This window comes from Salmo trutta, chromosome 3, assembly GCF_901001165.1.
Source record: "Salmo trutta chromosome 3, fSalTru1.1, whole genome shotgun sequence".
NCBI classification, from domain to species: domain Eukaryota; kingdom Metazoa; phylum Chordata; class Actinopteri; order Salmoniformes; family Salmonidae; genus Salmo; species Salmo trutta.
The window spans coordinates 49,471,892-49,490,146 of NC_042959.1; the positions used below are offsets into that span (position 1 = coordinate 49,471,892).

At 44.1% G+C, this 18,255-nt stretch overlaps 1 protein-coding gene across 2 annotated transcripts; it reads right to left on the minus strand.

The window, feature by feature from the left end:
- Positions 1 to 6,699: 6,699 nt before the first annotated feature.
- On the minus strand, positions 6,700 to 16,573 carry LOC115177004 (cannabinoid receptor 2-like). 2 transcript variants are annotated; one of them, XM_029737443.1, is made up of 3 exons: positions 16,303 to 16,573; positions 8,898 to 9,012; positions 6,700 to 8,733 (listed from the first exon to the last, which is right to left on the minus strand). In XM_029737443.1, the coding sequence occupies exons 2-3, from the start codon at positions 8,980 to 8,982 to the stop codon at positions 7,634 to 7,636; spliced, it is 1,185 nt and encodes a 394-aa protein (XP_029593303.1). In that variant the 5' UTR covers positions 8,983 to 9,012; positions 16,303 to 16,573; the 3' UTR covers positions 6,700 to 7,633. The 2 variants fall into 2 exon arrangements, with proteins under 2 accessions (XP_029593303.1, XP_029593313.1); XM_029737453.1 differs by having other exon boundaries at positions 8,898 to 9,015.
- Between the last annotated feature and the right edge of the window lie 1,682 nt (positions 16,574 to 18,255).

Consider the following 18,255-nt stretch of genomic DNA (forward strand, 5'->3'; position numbering starts at 1 on the left):
TAGATGGGTTGGTTGTTTAGCAACAAAACTGACACATGTGCAACTATGGGGCAAAACAGATGGGGTTGGCTTACATTGTTGACAACATGTAAACTATATTTCATCACCAAATGTTTATTGAAAACAAATACATTTGCACAATGAGCACTTATTGTCTCTCAAATACATTTTTACAGTTGTTGGTTAGCTAGCTGGTGAATTTGAGCCATATTAACATTGACATGAAATAAGTCAAAACACCGCAAAATAAGACATGGTATCAAGAACAAGATACAACTAGCTGAAATGAGTAATCTACTATTCCACACATGGCAGCTTCTTGTCATTGTTGCTTGCTATCTGACCGTTCAGAATCATAACAATGCACTGCTTCAAATCAAATTTTCTTTGTCACATGCTTTGTAAACAACAGGTGTAGACTAACAGTGAAATTCGTACTTACAGGTCTTTTCCCAACAATGCAGTTAAAGATAAAGAAGTAAAACTAGAAATAGTGAGACAAGGAATAAATACACAGTGAATAACAATAACATGGCTACTTACAGGGAGTACCAGTACAGAGTCGATGTGCAGGGGTACCCGGAAATTGAGGTAGCTATGTACACATAGGTAAGGGTAAAGTGACTAGGCAACAGGATAGATAATAGGCTGAGCTGTAGCAGAAGCGTATGTGAAGCAGTAGCAGCGTATGTGGTGAGTGTGAATGTGTGAGTGTGTGTGGCATCAGTATGCATGTTGTGTGTGGGCATATTTCGTGTGTGAATGTGTATGTGTGTGTTGGGGTGTAAGTATGTGTGTAGGTAGTGTTCTGTGTGTATCAGTGCAAGATAGTTAGTTCAGAAAGGGTCAATTCAGGTAGTCTGGGTAGCCATTTGATTAGCTATTTAGTAGTCTTGTTTAACAGTCTTATGGTGTGGGGATAGAAGCTGTTCAGGGTCCTGTTGGTTCCAGTCTTAGTGCACTGTTAATGCTTGCCGTGCGGTAGCAGAGAACAGTCTGTGGCTTGGATGGCTGGAGTCTTTGACAATTTTTGGGGGTTTTCCTCTGACACCGCCTGGTATAAAGGTCCTGAATGGCAGGGAGCTTGCCCCTAGTGATGTACTGGGCCGTTCTCACCACCCTCTGTAGCGCCTTGTGGTCCGGTGCCTTGCATTTGCGGTGCCAAGCGGTGATGCAGCTAGTCAAGATGCTATCAATGGTGCAGCTGTAGAACTTTTTGAGCCCATGCCAAATCTTTTCCGCCTCCTGAGGGGGGAGAGGAGCTGTCGTTCCCTCTTCACAACGGTGTGGGTGTGTGTAGACCATGTTAATTCCTTACGGATGTAGACACCGAGGAACTTGAACACTCTTGACCCGCTCCACTACAGCCCAATTAATGTGGATGGGGGCGTGCTTGCCCCTCTGTTTCCGGTAGTCTATGATTAGCTCCTTTGTCTTGCTGATGTTGAGGTAGAGGTTGTTGTCTTGGCACCACACTGCCAGGTCTCTGACCTCCTCCCTAAAGGCTGCCTCACCGTCGTTGTTGATCAGTCCTAACACATCGTGTCGTCAGCAAATTTGATGATGGTGTTGGAGTCGTGTGCGAACATGCAGTTGTGGGTGAACAGGGAGTACAGGAGGGGACTAAGCACACACCCTTGAGGGGCCCCCGTGTTGATGTCCAGGATCCAGTTGCAGGGGGAGATGTTCCGTCCCATGGTCCTAAGCTTGGTGATAAGCTTGGAGGGGACTATGGTGTTGAATGCTGAGCTGTAATCAATGAACAGCATTCTTACATAGGTATTTCTTTTGTACAGGTGGGTGAGGGCAGTGTGTAGTGCAATAGAGATTGTGTCATCTGTTGGGGTGGTATGCGAATTTGAGGTATCTGGGATGATGGTGTTGATGTGAGCCAAACCAGCCTTTTAACGTATTTCATGGCTATAGCTGTGAGTGCTACGTGGGCGATAGTCATTTAGGTAGGTTACCTTGGCGTTCTTGGGCAAGAGGACTATGGTGTTCTGCTTGAAACAAGCTGGTATTACAGACTGGGTAAGAGAGAGGTTAAAAATGTCAGTGAAGACAATTGCCAGCTGGTCAGCACATGCACTAAGTACGCATCCTGGTATTCCGTCTGGCCCAGCGGCCTACGGAGAGTGAGATCACCCAGTCGTTTCTGGTACGGAGAGGGAGATCACAAAGTCGTTCCGGCCACATCGATGCCTGCGCATACTGTAATTTGTGACATTGTCAGACAACCCATCTAAACTCAGCAAAAAAAGAAACGTCCTCTCACTGTCAACTGCATTTATTTTCAGCAAACTTAACATGTGTAAATATTTGTATGAACATAAGATTCAACAACTGAGACATAAACTGATCAAGTTCCACAGACATGTGTCTAACAGAAATGGAATAATGTGTCCCTGAACAGGAGGGGGGGGGGGGGTCAAAATCAAAAGTAACCATCAGTATCTGGTGTGGCCACCAGCTGCATTAAGTACTGCAATGCATCTCCTCCTCATGGACTGCACCAGATTTGCCAGTTCTTGATGTGAGATGTTACCCCACTCTTCCACCAAGGCACCTGCAAGTTCCCGGACATTTCTGGGGGGAATGGCCCTAGTCCTCACCCTCCGATCCAACAGGTCCCAGACTTGCTCAATGGGATTAAGAGCCGTCTCTTCGCTGGTCATGGCATAACACTGACATTCTGGTCTTGCAGGAAATCACGCACAGAAATAGCAGTATGGCTGGTGGCATTGTCATGCTGGAGGGTCATGTCAGGATGAGCCTGTAGGAAGGGTACCACATGAGGGAGGAGGATGTCTTCCCTGTAACGCACAGTGTTGAGATTGCCTGCAATGACAACAAGCTCAGTCCGATGATGCTGTGACACACCGCCCCAGACCATGACGGACCCTCTACCTCCAAATTGATCCCACTCCAGAGGACAATCCTCGGTGTAATGCTCATTCCTTCAACGATAAACGCGAATCCGACCATCACCCCCGGTGAGACAAAACCGCAACTCGTCAGTGAAGAACACGTTTTGCCAGTCCTGTCTGGTCCAGCAACGATGTGTTTGTGCCCATAGGCGATGTTGTTGCCGGTGATGTCTGGTGAGGACCTGCCTTACAACAGGCCTACAAGCCCTTAGTCCAGTCTCTCTCAGCCTATTGTGGACAGTCTGAGCACTGATGGAGGGATTGTGCGCTCCTGGTGTAACTTGGGCAGTTGTTGTTGCCATCCTGTACCTGTCCCGCAGGTGTGATGTTCGGATGTACCGATCCTGTGCAGGTGTTGTTACATGTGGTCTGCCACTGCAAGGACGATCAGCTGTCCATCCTGTCTCCCTGTAGCGCTGTCTTAGGCGTCTCACAGTACGGACATTGCAATTTATTGCCCTGGCCACATCTGCAGTCCTCATGCCTCCTTGCAGCATGCCTAAGGCACGTTCACGCAGATGAGCAGGGACCCTGGGCATCTTTCTTTTGGTGTTTTTTCAGAGTCAGTAGAAAGGCCTATTTATAGTGTCCTAAGTTTTCATAACTGTGACCATAGTTGCCTGTTAGTGTCTTAACGACCATTCCACAGGTGCATGTTTCTTAATTGTTTGTTTCATTGAACAAGCATGGGAAACAGTGTTTAAACCCGTTACAATAAAGATCTGTGAAGTTATTTGGATTTTTACGAAATATATTTGAAAGACAGGGTCCTGAAAAGGGACGTTTTTTTTTCTGAGTTTATAAGAAAGAGAGTGACAAACCTCTCTGTCAACAAGAGCTAGTTTTCCCCTCCCCATTCAGACCACTCCCAGACAGTCGTAGCAAAAGTATTGCTTAAGAAATTGCCTTAGCTAAGAAGCTATTTTTGTTTATTTTTGACCATTTTAATTGAAAACAATCACAGTAAGGTACTGAATTGTTACCCAGAAATGACTGTCTCTCTCTATCTAGTCTCTGCCATCTCACCCCCTCACATAAACCATGTTGTCTGTCCTTTATTCCCACTGTTTTCTGACCTGAAATGGCAGACTCCCTGTCTCCAGGCTGTCATCTGTGTTCAGAAGGATTGTCCTCTTGAGGGAGGGGGGGACTATAAACACACAACACTTTGTTTCAAATGCTGCATAGTAAACACCAAATTGTCTTAGCAGCCGTGCAGTTTGTCACTTTAACAGGAGACTGGGAGCTGAAGAGAAGAAATCGATTAACTAAGGAATATGAATATATATATATATATATATATATATATATATATATATACTGCTCAAAAAAATAAAGGGAACACTTAAACAACACATCCTAGATCTGAATGAAAGAAATAATCTTATTAAATACTTTTTTCTTTACATAGTTGAATGTGCTGACAACAAAATCACACAAAAATAATCAATGGAAATCCAATTTATCAACCCATGGAGGTCTGGATTTGGAGTCACACTCAAAATTAAAGTGGAAAACCACACTACAGGCTGATCCAACTTTGATGTAATGTCCTTAAAACAAGTCAAAATGAGGCTCAGTAGTGTGTGTGGCCTCCACGTGTCTGTATGACCTCCCTACAATGCCTGGGCATGCTCCTGATGAGGTGGCGGATGGTCTCCTGAGGGATCTCCTCCCAGACCTGGACTAAAGCATCCGCCAACTCATGGACAGTCTGTGGTGCAACGTGGCGTTGGTAGATGGAGCGAGACATGATGTCCCAGATGTGCTCAATTGGATTCAGGTCTGTGGAACGGGCGGGCCAGTCCATAGCATCAACGCCTTCCTCTTGTAGGAACTGCTGACACACTCCAGCCACATGAGGTCTAGCATTGTCTTGCATTAGGAGGAACCCAGGGCCAACCGAACCAGCATATGGTCTCACAAGGCGTCTGAGGATCTCATCTCGGTACCTAATGGCAGTCAGGCTACCTCTGGCGAGCACATGGAGGGCTGTGCGGCCCCCCAAAGAAATGCCACCCCACACCATGACTGACCCACCGCCAAACCGGTCATGCTGGAGGATGTTGCAGGCAGCAGAACGTTCTCCACGGCGTCTCCAGACTCTGTCACGTCTGTCACGTGCTCAGTGTGAACCTGCTTTCATCTGTGAAGAGCACAGTGCGCCAGTGACGAATTTGCCAAACTTGGTGTTCTCTGGCAAATGCCAAACGTCCTGCACGGTGTTGGGCTGTAAGCACAACCCCCACCTGTGGATGTCGGGCCCTCATACCACCCTCATGGAGTCTGTTTCTGATCGTTTGAGCAGACACATGCACATTTGTGGCATGCTGGAGGTCATTTTGCAGGGCTCTGGCAGTGCTTCTCCTGCTCCTCCTTGCACAAAGGCGGAGGTAGCGGTCCTGCTGCTGGGTTGTTGCCCTCCTACGGCCTCCTCCACGTCTCCTGATGTACTGGCCTGTCTCCTGGTAGCGCCTCCATGCTCTGGACACTACGCTGACAGACACAGCAAACCTTCTTGCCACAGCTCGCATTCATGTGCCATCCTGGATGAGCTGCACTACCTGAGCCACTTGTGTGGGTTGTAGACTCCGTCTCATGCTACCACTAGAGTGAAAGCACCGCCAGCATTCAAAAGTGACCAAAACATCAGCCAGGAAGCATAGGAACTGAGAAGTGGTCTGTGGTCCCCACCTGCAGAACCACTCCTTTATTGGGGGTGTCTTGCTAATTGCCTATAATTTCCACCTGTTGTCTATTCCATTTGCACAACAGCATGTGAAATGTATTGTCAATCAGTGTTGCTTCCTAAGTGGACAGTTTGATTTCACAGAAGTGTGATTGACTTGGAGTTACATTGCGTTGTTTAAGTGTTCCCTTTATTTTTTTGAGCAGTGTGTGTGTGTGTGTATATATATATATATGCATGCATGCCCAGGCAAACTTTAAATGGCTTAGACTAGTACCCCCGCACATTGACTCGTTTTAACTCGTTATTGTTATTCATTATTCACTGTGTATTTATTCCTCTTATCACTATTTCTATTTTTATCTTTAACTCTGCATTGTTGGAAAAGGACCCGTGAGTAAGCATTTCACTGTTAGTCTACACCTGTTGTTTAAGAAGCATGTGACAAATAAAATGTTATTTTGATAACAAGACAAAACATCTACCTTTGTGTTTGATTGTTTTGTGATCGATCTACTAAAATGACTTGTGAACTATATTTGCTATTTATAGTGTTCTATAGAAAATAATTTTCTAGTCTCTGTGTTGTGCGACTCTCTATCTTTCTAAACTGTGCCCCACTTATCTCGACCAGTGGCGTAGCCAGAAATCTGTTGTTGGTTGGGCCTGTAGAAACTTGTCTGGGCCCCCAATTTTATTTTACACATTTTGCCATAGAATAGAGGGGAAAATGTGCAGTTTTTTAGCTCATCTCATGCTATTCTACAGATTTTGCCTTGAGGCTGAGAGAAAATATAGGATTTTTAATGCTAATTAAAGCTAAAATATAGGTGTGTAGAATGTGATAAAGGCAGTGGCGGTTCTAGACCATTTCAACTGGGGGGCCCAAGATAGGGCCAGTTGTACTGTTAGAGGGGCCAGTTACATTAGACGTTATTGTTGTCATATCGTTTTCTTCACTGCATTGCAGGCATTAGCAGGCAAAAGACCATGTTCATAATCATCATCGTTGCCACTGTCTAATAACGGATGTAAAAAAAGAAGATAGCAAAAATGTGTTATGTAAAAATGATTTCATACTCCACATTTAGGGGGGCCACAAGGGGGTCCAAAATTGTTGTCACAGGGGCACTGTCCCCCCCAGAACCGCTAGTGGATAAAAGTGCTGGATTTTGAGCTGTCTTGTTTGCTAAATTAACAAATGAAATAGGTAGTGTCATGGTGCGTATAGCCATAGAAGCACAGTGACATATGCCTCAATGCAGTCAAATTTGTTGCTCATTGGGGGCGTGGCTTTCAGTTAGTTCTTTTTGGCAAGAGATGTCATTCCAGGTCATCTGTTTTGTTATACTTAATCAAATCTGACTTACCCAGTGCACTGCTTGCTATGAATTCTGATAGTGTTTGCATAAAAGACAAATAATATCCCATTTGGAACACTTACAATTAAAGAGCATAAAGAAAATATTAAAATAAATAATAAAAAATCTGAGTGGATCTCTTTTTTTTCTGAGTGGACCCACCCAGGCTCAGCCTTGCCTACACCTCTGATCTCGACACTGCTTGCAGTTACATGTGGAAGACACTGTTTACAATCCACAGGGCCTCTGTTCAGGACAGGTATATATGTGCAGATGGGAACCCGACAGGATCCTCTTCTGGACGCTAAAGGACAAACACTCAAGCTAAAACAAGCACACATAGCTATCTACATTTGCACTGCCAACACCAACAATGCTGTTGTTTTCCCAAAGATGTTAATTTGGGATAATTCCCCTAATTTCTACTGGTTTGTAAAAATCCACTTACCCTGCTGCTATTATCTCGGAGTGACTTGGCTTGTAGGTGGGTCAACACAATTTATGGTAACATGGTCTATATCTTTGCTTTAGTCTCTGTTATCACAGTTAATTTTAGAGACATTACCTCCTTATCGCTATGAACACAACAGAAGAAACACAAGTTCACCACACTCCACTACAATAACCCTGATATACAGTAAGCCTCTCACCCCTTCTCATTTTCCAGTCATGTCCAGCTGCTGCTTGCCAACCATTTCTGAGACTGTGTTCGGTTGGCAGCTAACGAGTCTGGGCGCCTCACTCTCGGAGTGAGCGCTACAGCTGTTGCCCTCGCCTAAGGGAAGGGTAGTGGTCGAGTCTCCCCCTACGTGCCTCTGGCAGCACCCCAGCCCTTCACTCAGGCCCTCCAACAGCCGCATCAGTGCCACCCTCAGCTCCCGGCAGCGCAGGGCATACAGCAGTGGGTTAACGGCTGAGTTAACCAGGCACATGGTGCTGCAGAAAGCAAAGGCTCGCTGCTGGGCGTGTGTGAGCTGCACCGAGACATCTGCCAGCATAAAGGAGAGGGTCGGCAGCCAACAGCCCACCATGATGAGCAGAATCAGGCCCAGGGTACGTGCCAATCGGATGTCCAGCCGCATGCGGGCCTGACCACCGGTAGGTGCCCCCTGGAGGCCCGTCATGGAGGCCTCATGCCGATTGGCCCTCCACAGGATCAGGGCGTAGGCTCCCAGGATGAGTGACAGCAGCACCAGGATGAAGCTGACCCAGCAGGCCAGGTAGCGGTGGTCGATGTATGGGAAGAGCCACGAGCAGGGCGGGCTGAGCCCTGTGGGGCACCTCCAGCCCATCAGAGGGAGGAAGGAGATGAGGATGGTGGCGCTCCACAGGGCAAGGAGAGCCAACAGGGCCCTGCGGCGCGTCAACACCACTTTATAACTCGACGCCTGATGTATACACAGATAGCGGTCCAGAGCAGTCAGCAGAAGACTACCCACCGAGCCGGTGAAAGCCATCGTCACCCCGCCCAGCTTGAAGAGGTAGGCGATGGGGCCGTCAAGACGGTGGAACAGGTGGAAGTCCAGGAAGCTGGTGGTGAAGAAGCAGCTGGCAAAGACGTCGGCCAGGGCCAGGCTGCCGATGAAAAGGTAGGAGGGGCGCTGGCGCAGGGCGGCTGTAGCGGCGATCACACCCAGGACCAAAGCATTCTCCAGGAAAGTGAAGGGTCCGGCCAGGAAACAGATGGAGCCGATGGCTGTCTTCTCCGCCTCGAACAGAACCATATAGCACTTCAGGTCCGCACAGGACCGGTTGACTGTTGACACAGGAACACAATTCAGACATCAGTGATTGGCTTATGTTGTATAGCAGCCAATGTCAACTCACATTACCAATCATTATCATCCTTATATTTCATGCGTCTCTATTACAAAGTTATTCTATTTAAAATATGATGACATAATATTGTAATATACATACCCAGAGGTGATGTGGGGGTGCTGCCATTGTCTTTGGACATCATGGCCCCTACAGAGGACCCTACAGGCTCATCCCATCCATCCATCTCTTACAGGTCAGGGGTTAGCTCTGAGATCTACTTAGAGGTGCAGAGGGGAAATGTATGAACATTGTTCTCATACTGTACATACCCATAGAAATGCAGATGGGTCACAAGTCATCAGACAGTACCAAATGTGACCACTGGATGGAGACATTATCTCTGATTGGTTAAACAGAATTTCCTGAATGGTGCATCTCAAATTGTACTTCCTTGACTTTTCGCATTGCCGTTACTCGCTTCCTTCTCAAAATGCATCGGAGGAGACGGTCCAAGGGGAGGAACCTCTGACCCTTTCCTCCAATGCGTTGTGAGAAGGAGTTGCCTCCTAATTGCCTCCTTCCTGAATCCTTTCAGGGTCTCTTTATGGTGAAAATGTGCTAATAAATGGCTTGTGAATGTGTTTAATTCAAAACCAATTATTGTCCTATTTTTTTTTTTAATCGTTTATTTTTTTCTCTGCTGTAAATAGACAGAGTATTGTTTTGAAGTGATGAAACAGGTCCCTGTTTTCAAATATATTCCTATTAGCAGAAAATGAAATCCACCAAAAACAAGCTTCAGACATTCTGCGGGAAACACAACCATTAAACACGGGGACCTGTTTTATCACCTCAAAGCAATACTCTGTCTATTTACAGCAGAGAAAAATACATCCCTTCTAGGCCACCTCAAGAGGCACGGTAAAAACAAACGCATCATCAATAGACATAAAGCTACCTCTAGATCTCTCTCACTTTGACCTTGAGGCTCTCACTTTTCAAGCTCAACAGTTTCCCGTGTGTATCAAGAATGGTCCCCCAAAGGACATCCAGCCAACTTGACACAATTGTGGGAAGCATTGGGCCAGCATCCCTAGGGAACGCTTTTGACACCTTGTAGAGTCCATGCCCCGACGAATTGAGGCTGTTCTGAGGGCAAAAGGGGGTGCAACTCAATATTAGGACAGTGTTCCTAATGTGTTGTACACTCAGTGTATGTCTCTCTATATATGCGTGGGAATACTTACGAACATATTTCCAAAATTAAAATTACTTTGAGCTGATTTCCTAGTGATTTTACAAGTCAACATCTAAATATTGCTCCCAGCGTTGATCAAAGCTCAGAACGCTTATATTCTTGATCTGACTTGAGTTCTAATCGCGCTTGCCTCTATGGGAACAAGTGGAATCAGGTTTGCCTGCGTCACCCTGGATTTGCCTCCCTGGACGTGAAACAAACTACCCCAGCTCGCAGTCAGCTCAATAGGCAACTAGTCTAGAGATGCTGCTGACGTTGTGCAAACTCACTGCACACCCCTCTACTCCTCAATGCAGAAGTGCAGAATAGATCATTTGTCTCCTGTGTACACACTTTTGTCTCCTGAATACAAACCAAATAAACTTACTTATAAGTCTACATGCTCCCTTGAGAACCTTTTAGGATCTCGAAATGAAGTCAGTCGGTGCTCTTAAGTTGAGCCAGATGAAGTGTGATGAAATGGGCCTACCTGCGGAGACAGGTGTGGTAGACTTCCAACGTTTGCTCTGTGAATCCTGCCGGAGATGATTTTGGACCGGTAAGAGTGAGATTTTTGGAAAGAGTGGATTCCTGCTTTTTGGCCATTGTGTCAAGCTGGGTAAAGGACAAACTGGGAATGGTTAGAACTGTGAAAGTTTTGAGAAGTGGAATTATTTTATTTTTTGTGCATCCTCTGCCTAGTGGAAGCTGGCGCTTTGCGTCACACGACTCAGGGCTCAACCTGTGTAGTGCTTTGCTCTCTGGAGCAGGACTACGCTAAAAGGAGTGATCAGTGGAGTAGCGTTGATTTGTAGGATCAAATGAAAAATAATATTCCTGGTGTTTGACACCTGCCTTTTGGCGAGACTGAGAATACCTTGTCTGTCTTGTTGAGCTTTGACACAGAGGTTAAGTTATATTTGCTATTCTGTGAGGGCCTATGTTACGAACCCGCTACAATGATTTAGGTGCCAATAATTTGGACATGTTGCAGCAGTGTGTAGAAGGGAGTTCCCATGATGTGAGAAATGTTTAGGAGGACATAGTCAGAGGAAGTGTACAATTGGGATAGAGAAAACACTGTGTGACAACTGTGGGGGTGTCCATGCAGCAGGTGATCCAAAGTGCCCTGTGTAAGAGAGAGAGGTTGAGATTGCCAGCGTTACAGTGAGACAGAAAGTTTCCTATGCTGTGGCAGTGAAGAGAGTAGAGGATAGCCTAAGGGTGAGTGACTCGACTGGCAGCCCCCCAGTGAATAGGCCTGAAAAGAGGGATCCAGAGAGGATGACTAAGGTTGGATTTCTTGCGTTTATAGCCAACGTGATCAACTGCACTGAGCTGATGAAGATAGATCTAGTAGTTACAGCAGCAGAGAAATATTTGGGTGAAAGATTTGCGAGTGGAAGATCTACAGGAGGTTTTGAGAGAAGGGGTTCCATCCTCCCAGGCCAATGTCCTGGTGTACGATCGTTTAGAGAGAAAGCAGTGGGATGGGGTGGTGGGTTTTGGGGATAGTGTATAGGTGCAGGGTTAGATGGGGGGTGTAATTGAAGTGTGCAATCCGCACTCCGACCTGCAAAAGGCAGGAATTCGCAACACAGCATCTAGTCTGCCAGAAAGCCACACAAAGAAGAAAACGCTGTTTGCGAGACGCCGGACAAAAGGGTCAATTTGACCCTCCCGCTACTACTGCCGTGTCTACAAAAAGACTCTTGAAGAATGAGTGCACAACTGGTAAATAGGCACTTATAGATACAATATACAGTTCATTCGGAAAGTATTCAGACCCCATGACTTTTTCCACACTTTGCTACGTTACAGCCTTATTCTAAAATTGATTAATTGATTTTCCCTAAATCAATCTACACACAAAATACCCCATAATGACAAAGCAAATACAAAATTTTGCTAATTTATAATACCAAAAAAAGTATCACATTTACATAAGTATTCAGATTAATTGATCAGTACTTTGTTGAAGCACCTTTGGCAGTGATTACAGCCTTCTTAGGTATGACGTTACTAGCTTGGCAAATTTGTCTTTGTGGAGTTTCTCCCATTCTTCTCTGCAGATCCTCTCAAGCTCTGTCAGGTTGAATGGGGAGTGTCGCTGCACAGCTATTTTCAGGTCTCTCCAGAGATGTTCGATCAGGTTCAAGTCCGGGCTCTGCTGGGCCACTCAAAGACATTCAAAGCCACTCCTGCATTGTCTTGGCTGTGTGCTTTGCGTCGTTGTACTTGTTGGAAGGTGAACCTTCACCCCAGTCTGAGGTCCTGAGCACTCTGGAGAAGGTATTCATCAAGGATCTCTCTGCACTTTACTCTTTTCATCTTTCCCTCGATCCTAACTAATCTCCCATTCCCCGCCGCTGAAAAACATCCCCAACGCATGATGCTGTCACCACCATGCTTCACTGTAGAGATGTGGGCCACGTTTCCTCCAGACATGAAGCTTGGCATTCACACCAAAGAGTTCAATCTTGGTTTCATTAGACCAAAGAATCTTGTTTCATTAGCTGCCTTTTGGCAAACTCCAAGTGGGCTGTCATGTGCCTTTTACTAAGGAGTGGTTTCCATCTGGCCACTCTACCATAAAGGCCTGATTGGTGGAGTGCTGCAGAGATGGTTGTCTTTCTGGAAGGTTCTCCCATCTCCACAAAGGAACTCTGGAGCTCTGTCAGAGTGACCATCAGGTTCTTGGTCACCTCCCTGACCATGGCCGTTCTCCCCGAATTGCTCAGTTTGGCCGGGAGGCTAGCTCTAGGAAGAGTCTTGGTGGTTCCAAACTGATGGAGGCCACTGTGTTCTTGGGGACCTTCAATGCTGCAGAAATGTTTTGGTACCCTTCCCCAGATCTGTTCCGACAAAATCCTGTCGCAGAGTTCCACGGACAATTCCTTCGACCTCATGGATTGGTTTATGCTCTGACATGCATTGTCAACTGTGGGACCTTTAAATAGACAGGTGTGTGCCTTTCCAAATCATATCCAATCAATTAAATTTACCACAGGTGGACTCCAATCAAGTTATAGAAACATCTCAGGGATGATCAATGGAATCAGGATGCACCTGAGCTCAATTTCGAATCTCATAGCAAAGGGGCTGAATACCTCTGTAAATATGGTATTTCTGTTTTCATTTTTAATTCATGAGCAAAAAATTCTAAAAACCTGTTTTTGCTTTGTCATTAAAGTGTATTGTGTGTAGATTGATAAGGAATGTTTTTATTTAATCCATTTTAGAATAAGGCTGTAACGTAACAAAATGTGGAAAAAGTCAAGGGGTCTGAATACTTTCCGAACGCACTGTATATACAAAAGTATTTGGATACCCCTTCAAATTAGTGGATTCCGCTATATCAGCCACACCAGTAGCTGACAGGTGTATAAAATCGAGCACTCACCCATGCAATCTCCATAGACAAACATTGGCAGTAGAATGGCCTTACTGAAGAACTCAGTGACTTTCAAAGTGGCACCGTCATAGGATGCCACCTTTCCAACAAGTCAGTTGTATGCTCCATTCATAGGGTCTATGAATGGACAGTTTGGGGAAGGCCCTTTCCTGTTTCAGCATGACAATGCCTCCATGCACAAAGCGAGATCCATACAGAAATGGGTTGTCGAGATCAGTGTGGAAGAATTTGACTGGCCTGCACAGAGCCATGACCTCAACCCCATCAAACACCTTTGGGATGAATTGGAACACCGTCTGCAAGACAAGCCTAATCACCCAAAATCAGTGCCCGACCTCACTAATGCTCTTGTGGCTGAATGGAAGCAAGTCCCAGCAGTAATGTTCCAAATTCTAGTGGAAAGCCTTCCCAGAAAAGTGGAGGCTGTTATAGCAGCAAAGGGGGGACCAACTTCATATTAATGCCCATGATTTTGGAATGAGATGTTCGATGAGCAGGTGTCTACATACTTTTGGTAATGTAATGTATGTCAGTCAGCTGGCTATCTGCCGGCAGAGACTTCTATTGCAGTAACGTTAAATGGCTCTGGTTAGAACTACTTAGCTGGCTATAAGGATGAAGTAAGAAGCTAACGTTAAATGGAGCCTACCTCAACAGGAGCGAAAAATACGCTACTAAGTTCTCATAATCGCCTTGCTTTACAGAGAGTAGGCTACTGAGACAGACAGTAATGTGGCGCTCAGTGGTGAGGTTGAGTCGGGCTGCAATGCATGCAGGACGAAGCAGAGAGAGTGGTTAATACGGTTGTTCCCAAACTTGGGGTCGGGCCCCATGTGGGGTCCCCTGAGAAAATCTGTACTAATCTTCTCAAACAAGTTAGGAACTGAAAAAAACAAGATGTTTCAATATGAACATCTCCACATAATCTATCTTCCCTCATAGGCCTAGGCATACATTACAATGCAATCAAAATGCAAACAATACAGTTTTAAATATGTAATACTTTTTCCTTCGTCGCTGATGCTACGTGTCAGTGTAAATCATTTCTTATATTTCCCCCATTTTAGGGTTATAACGTTACAATTGCATAGGTAATAGGCTGTGTGGGGTTTTTTTATCGTTTTTTTTATGTTAGCGGGTAGATCAGCTTTAATGTTACAGATAGACTGTGACTTCTGTCAATATAATTGTTTGAATCATTTCCAATCCCCCATATACAGTGCATTCAGAAAGTATTCAGGCCCCTTCACTTTTTCCACATTTTGTTACGTCCCAGCCTTATTCTAAAATGTATTTCAAATTTTTTTTTTCCCTCATTAATCTACACACAATACCCCATAATGACAAAGCGAAAGCATATTTGTTTTTTGCTAATTTATAACATTTTAAAACAGAAATACCCCCCTAACCCTACCACCCCTCCCCTAATTGGAGTAAATTAATGGACAACAATACTCAAGCTTCCACTTCCAGCTTATACATACTACAAACATTTCACAGACAGTATATTTTACATCAGTTATCTTTTGTTTGTTTTTAGTCCCAGCCTTCAGCTACCCTCTACCCCTCCCATCTATCTCTGAAGACCATCCAGTTTTGATTTCCAGCTGCCATATATTTTTACACTGTGCTGTGATGTTTCACAAAAGTTATGAACCTTTCTATTCTCATAGTTTCCACAGATTATACATTAAAGATAATCACCTTTGCTAAGAATATTATTATGTTATTGATTGATTGACTATGACTCATCAAATCACCTAGCAGTGCTATTTGCAGAGTTGGCTCTAAGTAAATGTTGGATTTGTGTTTTTTGTATATCGACTTAGGTGAATGAACCTACAGCAGCAAAGGTGATAATGGCTGGGTTCATTTATTTGTTTTTTCTGTTCTCCAAATAGCCTTTTAAAGTTTTTAAATTGTATAGAAATGCAGTCAATGAGCTTCAACTTTCAAAAAGGACCTCACTAAAACTCAAACTGTAGTTACGGCCCTGCTGTCTCTATAGAAATAGGACATTCATAACCAGACAAATAGGTCACTTTTTTTTCAGCATTGCACCAGTGCCCCACTTTTTGCTTACATCTGGTTTTCATTTTATCTGGTTCTGAATGATCATTATTATTTTTTCATCACAAATATCTGCTTTATGAAAGTATATTTTGGAATATGGGGACTGGAGAAATAGGAAGTAAACTACTTTTCACAGAGAACCTTATTGACTTTAGTGACAATATTTCTAAATCTGCTTGAGGGAGATGACGGCTGAGTATATGCACTCTGCTTACTACACCACCCCAGGCTTCCTCTCTCCTCCGTGTGGACCTGAAATATTTTTTGATTGGCAGGTCACAGTAGGCTACTTTTCTGTCCTTTGAAGGTAGTTGGACCACTCATACATATCTTAATTAATGCAAAGTACACAAACCTATTACTGAGTAAGGACTCATGGGTAATATCTTACATTTACAGTATGACCACAGAGACATTTCAACAAATGTTAAAACATACTGTCAACTGAGTTGTGATACTGCAACAAGGCAAGAAGACTTTCACAGACTGGTGCGTTTTTAAACAGTCACTTTAAAACATGCAATGAGGTACCAATTCATAAATGCTATTAAGAAAATAACACATGGGTCACAGACTGATCTGGGTCACAGACTGAAAATCAGACAGCATCATCTAACATCTAAATGCATGCAAAATCCTAAGGAGAGCATGCTTTGTGCTTCAGAACCTAACAATCATGCGCTCACGTTCAGCATTTCCCTCATAACAGGTTTCAAACAGATTGTGCAAATAATTATTTGCTCTATGATGTTCAGAAACCAGAAGGTAATGTTTCTGCCCTGTATGGGGTGGACTGTATCGTAGTATAAAATAATACAAGAATAAAGGCAGGTGCTTACCTTGTGTGGATGCTTTTCTGTCAGTTCTGTTGTGGTGTAGGAAGAAGACAGACCAAACTGATGACCTCAGCTACAGCGCCACTGAGTTCCATCTAACTCCACTCCCCAGAACCAGTCGGTGACTGACTGAGTGAGTGAGTGAGTGAGGGAGAGAGAGAGAGAGAGAGAGAGAGAGCGAGACTGATGTCTGACCATTTGCAGTATCTGAAGTACTAACATGTTCATGCTTTCTGTGTTTTGGGTTCATTGTAATGGCTGGAATGGAATCAATGGAACAGTATCAAATACATCAAACATATGGAAAACACATGTTTGACTCCGTTCTATTTATTCCATACCAGCCCGTCCTCCTATAGCTCCTCCCACCAGCCTCTACTGGCCCACAGAAACATTGGCATAAGTGTCTGCACAAATGTTGAAACATACTGTGCCAACTAAGTTGTGACACTGCAACAAGGCAATACAACTTTCACAGACATATACGTTCTAAACAGTCACTTTAAAACATGCAACGAGGTACCAATTCATAAATGCTATTAAAAAAATAACACATGGGTCACAGACTAAAAATCAGACAGCATCATTCTAACCCCTATATACAGTGCATTCGGAAAGTATTCAGACCCCTTGACTTTTTACACATTTTGTTATGTTACAGCCTTATTCTAAAATGTATTAAATTGTTTTTTTCCCTCACCAATCTATACACAATACCCCATAATGACAAAGAAAAAATAGGTTTTTAGACATTTTTGAAAATGTATTAAAAATAAAAAGTGAAATATGACATTTACATAAGTACTCAGTACTTTGTTGAAGCACATTCGGCAGTGATTAGAGCCTTGAATCTTCTTGGGTATGACGCTAAAAGCGTATTTGGGGCGTATTTGTTTCTCCCATTCTTCTCTGCAGATCCTCTCAAGCTCATTGGATGGGGAGCGTCACTGCACAGCTATTTTCAGGTCTCTCCAGAGATGTTTGGTCGGGTTCAAGTCCGGGTTCTGGCTGGGCCACTCAAGGACATTCAGAGACTTGTCCCGAAGCCACTCCTGTTGTCTTGTTTATCCATGTTTACGTTTACAAATTCTACACGTTCTGAAGTCGTACAGGTCATGGTTAAAGTTCATAAGAGATTATTTATTTCAGGGTGGGCCATCACTCTGTAATGTCCTAAATAATGTCCTCCTAACACATACAATACTCCATATAAATGGAGAGGTTGGCTAACCCCCCCCCCATCTCTCCAACCTCACCTTTCCATTTCTCAAATATATTTATACATTTATTCATTTCCCCAATGTGCAGTAAAAGAGAGACCATTTGCAGTCCCTGAAGTACTAACATGTTCACGCTTTCTGCCTATTGTCAATTCCATTTGCGCATTAAGTGTTAAAATTGTGCCTTGGGAGGAGACAGAGCACTCACTGTGAGAGTGGGCTGTGTTTCAGGATGTGTGAAGAAACAAGGTTAAAGAACAGAAAAGACAGAGAATGTGACCTCAGGCTACCCATAAACCAGCCAATAGTGATGCAGAAATTGCCTGTTAAGTGCAATGAAATATTGTGTTTACTCCACAGGGGTTGATAATGATAACCTTTTCACTGATTCTAAAGTACTGAAGCTTTTATTAAGTATGGTACCATTGTTTTTTTTATACAACTGAGAGCTCGAAACTCAGATTGAATATGATCTGTTCTTTATTCTCTTCCCTTATGGCATGATTGTGTCGAGGTTCCCCTCATTGTGCAAAAGTTGTATTCACTGCATATTGCTCAATACAGAAATTATTTTCAGAGACACCGAGTTTTTGCTATGACAACCTTGTATAAATTATGGCCATGCACGATGAGACAACCAGGATGTAATGTTGTTTTTATGCAAGAGGGGGCGACAATAACAACCAGTGAGTGAAGAAAAACCATGTCTGCAAAAACTACTATACCTATTGGAGTA

Bases quoted from the DNA above. Each gene is read 5' to 3' on its own strand.
- LOC115177004 (XM_029737443.1), bottom strand. From the start codon at position 8,982: ATGGATGGATGGGATGAGCCTGTAGGGTCCTCTGTAGGGGCCATGATG. The intron at 8,734-8,897 runs GTATGTATATTA...CTGTGTCAACAG, and splicing joins CACCCCCACATCACCTCTGG to TCAACCGGTCCTGTGCGGAC.